Source organism: Lipotes vexillifer, unplaced genomic scaffold (genome assembly GCF_000442215.2).
Source record: "Lipotes vexillifer unplaced genomic scaffold, Lipotes_vexillifer_v1.1 scaffold413, whole genome shotgun sequence".
In the NCBI taxonomy this organism is placed as follows: Eukaryota; Metazoa; Chordata; class Mammalia; order Artiodactyla; family Lipotidae; genus Lipotes; species Lipotes vexillifer.
The window spans coordinates 1,892,291-1,905,389 of NW_006769725.1; the positions used below are offsets into that span (position 1 = coordinate 1,892,291).

The window sequence follows — 13,099 nt, forward strand, 5'->3', positions numbered from 1 at the left end:
GAGAACTCTAAAACAGAGGACGAGCCAATCCCTTAAAATAAATCTCACACACACACACACACACACACACACACACACACACACACACACACACCCCACTACTGATTCTCTTTCTCTGGAGAACTCTAAAACAGAGGACTACAAAGTAGAAAAATGAGTTCAAGCCCTAACTCTGATACTTAACAACGTGGTGATACTGAGTTTCCTTGGAATGACTGTATTAAATCATAAAATACATAGATTTTAAAAACCAACAAGTAGTATACGTTAATGACTCTATCTCCACATGCTCCATTAACACTCAACTACTGTTTCCAAATAAATGTGAACTGAAAATGTACATTAAAACAATCTGAGATACGCTCTTCTTTATTCATTTTAAAACTAGTATGAGCATGCCAATTAATTAAGCATAAATAGGTGTTGTTCTGATAGTTAAAATCCAACGTACTTTCCACAGCAGAAAACACTGGAAAGAATCCTAAGGTAATACTGAATTCATCAAACAGATGGTATTTATTTGGCATGTTGTCAATAAAAATTAACTTCTTCCATTAGGGAAATAACATACCATTTTCAGCTTTTAAAATAAATTACCTCATTTCATAGTGAAAATGTTTTAACTTCACAAAGCAGGACTAATTTTGTAAAATGTGTAAAATATGATACCCTCCAAATTATTATAAATGTCATTCACTCAGCCGCCCATCATAGTAAGACTAGAATTTATATTGATAAATGAACATTTTCCTTGCTTAGAAAGAAATGAAATTCAATAACTTTCATGATTTATTTTAAGTAGATAATTACATAATTTGGAATTCTACCAAATGTTTTATAAATTTTACTACAGTGAATATAAAATATTAATATAAAATAGATAGTAAGGAGCTCAAATTGACAACTTCAATTATGACTTTACTTCAAACAGTTGAAATTGAGACTATAAAATTACCTACGTATAAAATAACCAACATTTTTTAAAGGTATATAAAATAATTCTTAGACGATATTAACTACAGAGTACTTTGTCATAAAAACAGACCTTTGAATTTTCAGAAGCATACCTAAGAAGCACAAAGGAAATTTGGTGGAAAGAATAAAAGCAAACTCTAGCCTGGCTATTTCTCCTCAACTACTAATTGGGGGGGCAGGGGTCAGGGGGGAGGGACGAAGCACTGCCTCTGGGAAAATTCTTCCTAATAATTTCTCTAGGAGCTAAAACTGTAACTAAGTTAAGGAAAATATATAAAAATAAACGACAGTTTAAAAGCACATACAAAAAAACAAAGTCTGAAAAAAACTACAAAGAAATTTTTAAAAATCAGATGAGAAGAATGTAATTACTTCAAATGAGAAAATGTCAACATTAAACTTTTTATCCATTCAAACTAACAGAAACATTATAACCAGGATACAGCTGTGTAAACTGACATGTGCTTGTGTGTTTGTCTGGGGGAAGGAGTATGAATTTTGATGAGATGTGTCATCAAATCACTTGAAATCTGTTAACAATCCTTATTTGAAAATCTATTATTTTTAATAAATCCTAAAATTGTGATTTAAAGTTGCTACTAGGGCTTCCCTGGTGGTGCAGTGGTTGAGAGTCCACCTGCCAATGCAGGGGACACGGGTTCGTGCCCCGGTCTGGGGAGATCCCACATGCCGCGGAGCGGCTAGGCCCGTGAGCCATGGCCGCTGAGCCTGCGCGTCCGGAACCTGTGCTCCGCAACCGGAGAGGCCACAACAGTGAGAGGCCTGCGTACCGCAAAAAAAAAAAAAAAAAAAAAAAAAAAAAATAAAGTTGCTACTAAAAGCTTTCTGAATTAGAAAGCAAGGTTATTTGAAATGATGAGTTAGTTGTGAGGTGTTCCAAATACCTGGAATTATTCTTCTGTAGGCTGCTCTTTTAAAAATTCACAGAATTTTCTAGTTAAAAGTGACCTTAGAATTCAACTATTTTACAATCACACCCAATGCAAGAATCTCACTTATAATGTGTATGACCACTGACTATCTAACCACATGAATATTTCCAATGATGGAGAATAAGGAAAGTCTATTCCAATGTCAGATAAATTATCAGAAAAGCTTCATCTACACTGACTGTAAATCTGCATCCCTGTAATAACTTATATCTACTGATTTTAGTTCTACATTTTGAGGCTATTCCATGCAAGTATACTTTTTTTTCACATGAAAATATTCCAAATAATTGAAGACCTAACTATGTCCCTTTCAAGTCTTATCTTTTAGGCTACACATTTCTATTTCCACCAACTCTTTCTCACATTAAAAGTTTTCAATAACTATCACTGCTTTGGTCACTCTTCTCTGGGTATATCTCAGTTTGCCAATGTCACTTCAAAAATATGGAATCCAAAACTAAACAAAATATTCCAGATGTGATCTGGGAAGGTGATGTAAAGAACCATTTATTGCCTCCCTTTAAAAACATTCTTTATTTTTAGTAATGAAGACTGGCATTTATAATCCTTCTTAAAAACATAATAATGCCCAAATTAATACACTTTCATAAAGACTACCTGAGATAAAATTTGGTAATTTTTCATAATCCTCCATACGCTATGTGCAAACTTAAAACACCTGGGTGTACCACACAGACTGTAGCAAAGTTATTTTTGGATCCTAAACTTAAATTTCCATTCAAGTTTTCCACACTTAGAGTCTCTAGCTGAATATGGAGACTTGATGAACTGTTACTTGACACTTTTTAAGGGTGTTTTACAGTAAAAGATAAGTTTCACTGCCTTGCAAAAGAGATTTATATGTCTATGCAAACGTTTAGACAATCCTTAGATCCTGATGTGAAAGAACACTCTTTGAATCATGCCTACATTTTTTCCATTCTCCAGATTTTTCCTAATTAAGGCAATACTTAAGAAAGAAGATAGTTTGGTATTTCAAACTACTTCTGGGCACACACTGTACTGCCAGAACTTAAGACACAGGCTACTCTACCTCACTCCTATTTAGCACAAATCACATATACATTTTCATAAATATGACAGTCTGTTCAGAAAAAAATAGTCAATTTGAATTAATTAGTAGTTCAACAAATCATCATCCTCTAAATCTCAATAAATGAAAATCAACTTTTTGCAAATAATTATCTCTAAAAAATCAACTGAGGTAACAGTTAAGAGACTTGAACTAGTCTAAATATTCCAATAACTTGTTTCATACTTTTGAAAAAAAAAAAATTCCACCATGTACTGTTTTTTTTTTTTAAAAAAAAAGGGAAGGTGGGTAGATGCAAATATCAGGCCTATGTCAAGGGAAAAGAAAGAAATGAACAAAAGAATATTTTGGAATAAGTATAAATCTAAGTCAAAGGCTTATTACCATGGATAAAGGGTGAAAAGCTTATTAATATCTAATATTTAAATAACTTTTCTAGAAGCATTAAAAAATTAGCTGCTCTCTTATACACCAACTATTTCAATTTCTAGAGATTCTAACACAATAAAATTGTAGAAACAGAAAATTCCAATACAATAAAAAAATAAAAATTACAAACTGAACCAGAGCTATCAATGAAAAATATTCCCTGTTCTCAAAAGTCTCCTAAATATTTCTAAAGATTCTAAAGTGGCTTAATCGAAGAAAGCCAAATTCAATAAAAAATATTCCTGGTCCACCTGCGCAGCTCTGTATCCAGGACTACTTAGAGGTTTAGGACCTCCTCTGACCTCTTCCCAGAAGCCCCCTTAGCTCTGAAAGTGAGATGACCTAGGAAAGCAAGAGATACTCTGGGCACTGGATCACTTGGCAGTTTACATCACAATGGATCACAAAGGACCACATCACAAAGGATAGAACTATTCAACGTACCACAGCTTTACGGGTTAAACATCTAACTCACAGCTATTAAAACTGGCTGTGAATTGTACAGCCACTATGGAGAACAGTATGGAGGTTCCTTAAAAAACTACAAAGAGAACTACCATATGACCCAGCAATCCCACTACTGGGCATATACCCTGAGAAAACCATAATTCAAAAAGAGTCATGTCCCAGAATGTTCATTGCAGCTCTATTTACAACAGCCAGGACATGGAAGCAACCTAAGTGTCCATCATCGGATGAATGGATAAAGAAGATGTGGCACATATATACAATGGAATATTACTCAGCCATAAAAAGAAACGAAATTGAGCTATTTGTAATGAGGTGGATAGACCTAGAGTCTGTCATACAGAGTGAAGTAAGTCAGAAAGAGAAAGACAAATACCGTATGCTAACACATATATGGAATTTAAGAAAAAAAATGCCATGAAGAACCTAGGGGTAAGACAGAAATAAAGACACAGACCTATTAGAAAATGGACTTGAGCATATGGGGAGGGGGAAGGGTAAGCTGTGACAAAGCGAGAGAGAGGCATGTACATATATACACTACCAAACGTAAGGTAGATAGCTAGGGGGAAGCAGCCACATAGCACAGGGAGATCAGCTCGGTGCTCTGTGACCGCCTGGAGGGGTGGGATAGGGAGGGTGGGAGGGAGGGAGACGCAAGAGGGAAGAGATATGGGAACATATGTATATGTATAACTGACTCACTTTGTTATAAAGCAGAAACTAACATACCATTGTAAAGCAATTATACTCTAATAAAGATGTAAAAAAAAATGATATAAAAAAACAAAAAAAACTGGCTGTGAAATCATGTTTCTTTTCCATAAGCAACTTAAACTGCCGTTATTTATAATTAATTACTGAGTTATTGAAATACTTATAGCTTAATAAAGTAAAATCTCTATCATATACCTGTATAGTACATATAAAAAAAGACTGTTTAACAAAACCAGATAGATTTAAAATGTGAAAATTTATAAAACAGGATACAATATGAAAGTGTTCATCCTATTAACTATTCATTTGATAGCTATTCTAATTATAATCTGCAGCATATAATGAGAACATTCTTGGGTTAAAGGAGTATTAGCTTTGGGAAGGTTTCTTTTTACATTTATTCCTTTTAAGCTTTTTTCTTACTGCTCTTTCATAAACCAAATATCAATTAAAACCGACACCCTCACCCTATAAGACTACAAAATTTGCTGAACTTATGGCCCTTCTGGATAAAGTATATATTTCCATTACAATAATCATGGTCTAATCATAGTCATGTTTACGACCATTTCTATATTACTAGGCAGACATTCTCATATGAAATTGCACATGAGGTAAGAAAGCTTGGTCCTCGCAATTAAATAACAAATACTGTACTTCAAGTCCTTTTTAGAATTCCAAAGGAAATATGTATACAAATAAACAATGAGGGTAGAAAAACGATCTTAGTATTTTGTTTTGGTTCATCTTAGTATTTCCTTCCATGCATTTCTCTAAGAATTCTCTGGGAAAAAATAAGCAAAAAACCACATCTTATTGATTCTCTTTGACAATTAGTCTTGTTAATAATCTTCATCATTGCCAAAATCAAAACATGTACATTTTATGTAGCATATATAATGTTTGAGTTAAAATACTAGGATCCTTAAATACATTAAGTTCCAGGTCCATAGTTTTAATTGCCTATTAGACATCCGCCTCGATTTGGAAGTCCCAAAGACATTTAAAATTCAACATGTCCCTTCAGATGGCTAACAGGCACAAGAAAAGGTGCTCAACTTCACTGATTATTAGAGAAATGCAAATTGAAACTACAATGAGGTATCACCTCACACTGCTCAGAACAGCCATCATTAAAATGTAAAACAATCAATGCTGGAGGCAGTATGAAGAAAAGGGAACTCTCCTGCACTGTTGGTGGGAATGTAAATTGATGCAGCCACTATGGAAAACAGTATGGAGGCTCCTTAAAAAACTAAAAATAGAGTTGCCATATGATCCTGTAATCCCACTCCTATGCTTATATCCAGACAAAAATATAATTTTAAACGATACCTGCATGCCAACGTTCACAGAAGCACTGTTTACAATAGCAACCTAAATGTCCATCGACAGATGAATGGATAAAGAAAATATGGGGTGTGTGTGTGTGTGTGTATACACACACACACACACACACACACACACACACACACACACACACACACACACACACACACACACACATATATACACACAATGGAATATTACTCGGCTATAACAAAGAATAAAATAATGCCATCTGTGGCAACATGGATGGACCTAGAGATTATTGTACTAAGTAAAATAAGTCAGAAAGAGAAAGACAAATATAATATGATATCACTTATATGTGGAATCTAATATGATACAAATGAACTTATTTACAAAACACAAACAGACCCACAGACACAGAAAACAAACTTATGGTTACCAAAGGGGAAGGTGGGGGGAGGGATAAATTAGGAATTTGGGATTAACAAACACAAACTACTATATGTAAAATAAACAAGGTCCTACTGTACAACACAGGGAACTATATTCAATATCCTGTAATAAATCATAATGGAAAAGAATATGAAAAAGAATATATATGTGTATATATATTTCTGCATATAAACTAACACATTGCAAATCAATGTGTTATTTTATTCTTTACACTTCAATAAAGAATAAAATAAAACGCCTAAGAAAAAGTCCCACTCAACATGTCCCAAAAAGAACTTTCTATATCTCTCATAAACATATTCAATTATTTTGAAACTCAGTGAATGACACCATTATTCCTTTAGTCATCCAGAAATCCAGTAGTTATAATGGTACCAGTTGTAATAACCACTACTTGGGAAAAACTACTTTGTGCCAAAATTATGTTAACTATATTATCTATATTAAATCTAATTCTCCTCAATCAAAAAACTTTCAAATATGTATTATTCTGAGAAATTTTACAATAAAGAATCCTGTTTAATTTTAGTTAACTCTGGTTCTCCAATTAAATTGAGCACTGAATGTTTTTTTTCACCTAAGTGTTGGCAAACCAATTAATGGTACTAGTCAGAACAGACTTTGGAAATGCTTTTTTAAAAAAACTATCACCAACAAACTGTTGTATTAGCTCATCCTTTTTGCCCAAATTGTATCAGTGATGTACTGTATAGAGATGAGTAGTTGAAAGGAGTGTAGTTATGTATTTAAAGTTGTATGGTCTATATTTAATCAGACCTTTACTTCCTCACAACCTGATTCCTTGGAATGAAGCTAATTTCTTTCGGATCTATTATTTATGAGAATTTACCTGTTGAAACAGTAAGCTTAAAACAGTAGGAGATACAAAGATCATACCAATACTTTATGTTTTTCTTTGTGAGTGGATGAATAGAGGAATATTAAGTTACTATTTCTGTGAGGTAGCAAACAACATACATTCATTCACCACCAAACAGACACTAAGCTTAAAACAGCATGGGAAATACAGGAATAAATTCTAAAATATGATCCTTTCTCTCTAGATGCTTACAGTCTAGTTGCAACTAAATGAATAGTAAAATGACAACAAAAGAAACCAAGAGGGGAAAGAAAAACTGAGCTTGTAGACTGAACAGACTGTTGGTTGCCAGGAGTAGGGGGAGGGGGATGGGTAGAAGTGAATGAAGGTCAAAAGTTACAAACTTCTAGTTATAAAATAAATAAGTCCTGGGGATGTAATATACAGCATGGCAATTATAGTTAATAATACTGCTTTACATACTTGAAAGTTGCTCAGAGAGTGTATCTTAATAGTTCTCATCACAAGAAAAAAGTTCTTTTGTAACTATGTATGGTGATGGATGTTCACCAGACTTGTGGTGATAATTTCACAATATGTACAAATATCGAATCGTTACGTTATATACCTGGAACTAATATGTCGATTATACCTCAATTTAAAAACTGAAATAAATTAAATTAAAAAAGAAAAGAGACCAAGAGTACCTGATAGAACATTCAAAATACCAAAAATAGGAACATGATTAACTGCCAAAGGCATGGTGAAGTGGTAATGTAGCTAATAAGAACTAACAGGAGAAGGAGATGATTCTTGGGAAATGCAGTGTAAAATATAGCAGGCAGAAATATTTCCAAAGAAATTACATAAATCTGCTTTAGCTGTCCTTTACATAAACCTGCATTATCAATTTGCACAAAACTTTTAAGAACAGTTTCACAGAATACAAGTAATTTAAGTAACACAGTAGGATCAGCATTCTTCAAAAATATAAAAAAGAAGTCTTTAGCTTCCAACAATCACACCTCTGTCATCTACAAATTAGCCACAATTAGATGTGTTGACATAAGCATAACGCACTACCAAACACCGAAAATTCTGCAAGAATTGAATGTTATGGGAACAAGATAATCTAAGCAAACTCAACAACATTCTTAAAAATCATTATCCACGACATGTTGAAAAACCCCACACAATGTATCTATGCCAAAGAGAAAAGAAATTCCACACAACACCAACAAATGAATATTCCAGCATCATACCTCAAGAAAAAAAAGTTACAAGTAGAGTTATTCATATAAGAATTTATTTTTGGATGCCTAGCCAGATTTTAATGCCATATTCAAAATGAAAAATAATATCTAGCCATAGGAAAATATCATGTCATTAAGATATATAAAAAAGTATAAGATCAAAAGATATACCTATTTGCAACTGTACTAAGCTCAGTACTTGTACTATTAACCCTTAACTTTCACTAATTATGTTCCTAATTGCTACCACCAAACCCACAAAGTAAATATAACAAGAGGTATAATCCTCCTGTTTAGTTTCTAAATGTCTTTGAATACCTACTGTTGCAGTAGGAAAGGCTGAAAAGACATTTGTCAATTTTGGCTTAAAAAAAAAATAGTCTAGATGCTAACTGATGCCTGAAAGATACATCATTATTCGAACACAATCACAATTTCCTTTCTAATTAAATATAATATCTAGATATATGTCACATAACACATTTTCAAACAGGTTTCTTTTTTTATTATCATGGGAGAACCCATGAGAATTATTCTACTAAAGAATTAAGGCGGGTGGGGGGGGGCTTCCCTGTTGGTGCAGTGGTTGAGAGTCCGCCTGCCGATGCAGGGGACATGGGTTCGTGCCCCGGTCCGGTAAGATCCCACATGCCGCAGAGCGGCTGGGCCCGTGAGCCATGGCCACTGAGCCTGCGCATCCGGAGCCTGTGCTCCACAGCAGGAGAGGCCACAACAGTGAGAGGCCCGTGTACCGCAAAAAAAAAAAAAAAAAAGAATTAAGTGGGGGGCAAGATCAAGATGATGGAGTAGGATGATTCTAAACTCACCTCCTTCACAGGCACACCAAAATGACAACCACTTACAGAGCAACTGTCTATGAGAACAACCTAAAGACTAGCAGAAAAGATTATCCACAACTATAAAGATATATAAAGAAGGAGCCACAATGAGATGGGTAGAAGGGGTGGAGACACGGTCTACTCAGGACCCACACGCCCGGGCTGGCGGCCGACAAACAGGAGGGATATCACAACCACAGACATCCTCCCTGATGACATAACATTGCATGTCAAATATTATCTCAATAAAAAAAGAACTTCAAAATCACCAAAAGTTTAACAAAATATACACATTAAAAATCAACATGACAAAAAAAAATCAACATGACAGAAAACTGCCATAAAGAGATCATTTAGGGCTTCCCTGGTGGCGCAGTGGTTGAGAGTCCGCCTGCCGATGCAGGGGACACGGGTTCATGCCCTGATCCAGGAAGATCCCACATGCCGCGGAGCGGCTGGGCCCGTGAGCCATGGCCGCTGAGCCTGCGCGTCCGGAGCCTGTGCTCCGCGACGGGAGGCCACAGCAGTGAGAGGCCCACATACCGCAAAAAAAAAAAAAAAAAAAATCAACATGACAGAAAACTGCCATAAAGAGATCATTTAGAAACACTTGTGGAAATTTTACTTTCTCTGTTAGTAAAATATTCCTTAAAGTTCAAATACTGCAGAAAAGTTGATAGACTAATACCATGAATATGTCACTTAGAATCAACATTTGTGAGCATTCTGCTATGAATGCCCTGCTACATCTTGCCCCATCTCTCCCCTTTCCTCTCCCTCTCCTCTCCTTCCTTCTTATCTATCTATCTACCTATCTATCTCCATCTATCTACACACCTATCAGATTATTTCTGACAAAGCTCCCCATAATCAAATACACTAATACTTCTAAAGAAAAAAAAAATGACACTAAGTCACATAAATCCTATAAATATCCCCATATAAATTCAGTTCAAATTTTGCCACCAAATGGGCTCCGATCAGGTTTGGTCCCAAATGAGATTTTCTCTTTTCTTATGTTTTGGTTTTCAAAGTTTGGGATTTAAAAAATGTAGATAAAGGAAGTTGGGCTGTAGTATTATCCCCACGTTACAGAGGAGGAAACTGAAGCACAGAAAGGTTAACTAATTTATTCAACACTAGAACAAGTGGCAAAACCAGTAAGTGAAAATAGGCCCATACTCCAGAGCCCATACTTTTAACCACTGCTCTAGGAAGCCTTCAATCCAATAGGTAGTCCTCGGGACTTTATCTTTATCCAGAAACTGACCTCTTACCCCTAACTCCACTGCTACCATCCTAATCTGAGCCACTGTTATCACTCACTAGGTTTACTGCAATAGGCTGCTACCTGATTCTTCTACCCATTTAACTAATGGTAAAAGCCAACGTTCTTCAAAATAGCCGACAAGAAGCTATAGGTTCTGTACCCTCTTATTTATCCTACATCTGTGACCTCATCTACTACTCAGCCCTCTCTCACTCCACCCTGTCTCTATGCTACTCTATGGTACACGTTTCCCCTTGTATCTCCCCCTCGCACCCTCCAATATCATCTTCCAATGAAACCTACAATGTCCACTCTATGTAAAACAGCTACTGCCCCTCCCCCAAAGCACATGACACTCCGCATACCCCTTTTCCTGCTCAACTGTTTCCTTCCCCATAACACTTACTGCCTCCCAACACTCTAGACAATTACTTTTTGTTTCGCTGTCTCTTCTGCTTTTAAATTTATATATATATACCAATGCATCCCAAGCCCGTAGAAAATCTAGTACCTAGTAAGTGCTCAAAAAAATAACTGTTGCTATTGGGATTTCTATGTCAACTTCAAACCAACACTGTGAGCTAAGCTCTTCTACATGTCTTATAGTTGTTAGCACTTCTCAGGATCTCATAGAAAACTTTGAATTTCAATAAATATGCTTAAATTACATTTTAAAACAGCTAAGGTGTATACACTTACACTTTTATTAAGAGTCTTTCTTTATGTAGAAATATATTTTATAGACATGGACAGACATATATATTTTATGATGTCACTCAGAGAAACAGTAAGGTAAAGAACAGTTTATATAGTATGATCCCTTCTATAAGGAAAACAGTATGTATTTGTACGTATCTGAATTTTTGCTATGATGACATTGCGTATTTTTAAAATATTTCTTCCTTCTGTATATATGCATTTTCTCATTCTTTCAATAACGAATATGTATTATTTGTAAGATTAAAAAATACTGATATACTCAAAAAAGAATTATCTGTCATAATACAATTACCAGCTAAATTCTAACTCTTGTTTTTCTATGAAAAAAATTTATTTACTTTTAACATAGCCATTATATAAATGCAACATAGATACATGCTATTAGTGTAATTTAACAGACCATCTACATATAATTCTTCCCTTAACACAAGGGATAATGTGGCTAATTCTTTTCTTTATACAAAAGGTAATGTGGCACAAGTGTACAAAATACGATCACTACATCAATATACCTTCAAGAAATCTACATATTCAATCTAACTTTTAGATCTTACCTCAAAAAGAGTCATTTCAATGACAGTACTTTCAATAGGCTTTTTTTGTGGTACAAACTTACAAACATTTCTTTTTTATCTTTAAATTCAGAACTATAAGCAGCATAAATGCAGTCAACTCAAGCTTTTATTGTTGCTGCTGTTAAAAGCACTGATATTTATTTCAATTGTTTCTTGCTGCAAAAGTATTTAAAGTGATATAATAAATAAAGCTATGGTTTTAGAAAAACTATATTATATATTTTATACATCTTTAAAGGTGATTACAATTTCATTTAAAAGAAATCAACAAAAGAGCCAGTTTAATGCCAGCTCTGAATTTAGGAAACAATATACTCCTTATTTTCAGGAAAATTGGGAATCTTTGTTTTAACTTGTAAAATGCAAACATAATAGAGGTAATTACCATCTCAGAGCCAAGCTTAATTATGATCAATTACTTCCCCCCCACCAAAAAAAAGCTCATTTATTGTCTGTAAAAGGAAACATAAATTGGTTTATAAAAAAATACTTTCCCATGATCTTAAATCAGAAATAAAACACTATATTTTTAAATGTTCTTTTAAATGAAGTTTGTTTTAGATTTTTCCAAACTTCAATTCCATTCCATAATTCTTTTTAATTATTGCAAACACTTTACAAAAAAATAAAGAAAGACACAAATTGTACTTAAGAGTTTACATACCTTGGCTTCCGAAATGCTAAACTATATTGTAGGCAAGCCAGACCCACAGTGGGCGTATAAACGATAGGCATGAATTTCTCAATGTCAGACGTTAGCACTCTATAAAAGAGCTTTTCATTTCTATCTTGAAGATCCATTAAGAGAAGATACCTGTGGAAATTGGACATAATTAGATCTACGTTCCAACAAAGTTGTACAATAGCTGTTAGAAATCTAACTAAACATTTCTCAACAAAGTATACAGTAGGTCACACAGAAAACATCTGATCAAAAGACTCTGGAAGTATTCCTAATCATCTCAAAAAATGAAGTACCATAAACCTGAGCTAGTGTCATTCAAAATGTTAATATCAGTGCTGTGGGACTTCCCTGGTGGCGCAGGGGTTAAGAATCCACCTGCCGGGCTTCCCAGGTGGCGCAGTGGTTGGGAGTCCGCCTGCTGATGCGGGGGACACGGGTTCGTGCCCCGGTCTGGGAAGATCCCACATGCCGCGGAGCGGCTGGGCCCGTGAGCCATGGCTTCTGGGCCTGCGCATCCGGAGCCTGTGCTCCTCAACAGGAGAGGCCACAACAGTGAGAGGCCTGCATACAGCAAAAAAAAAAAAAAAAAAAAAAA

General features: G+C 34.9%; 1 protein-coding gene across 2 annotated transcripts in view; it reads right to left on the bottom strand.

Annotated features, from left to right (window-relative positions):
* ME1 (malic enzyme 1) overlaps positions 1–13,099 on the bottom strand; it is a 194,458-nt gene that overhangs the window by 145,124 nt on the left and 36,235 nt on the right. For both annotated transcript variants that reach the window (XM_007445886.1, XM_007445885.1), the window contains exon 3: positions 12,484–12,633. In XM_007445886.1, coding sequence (XP_007445948.1) covers positions 12,484–12,633 — 150 coding nt within the window. The remainder of the gene's footprint in view (positions 1–12,483; positions 12,634–13,099) is intronic.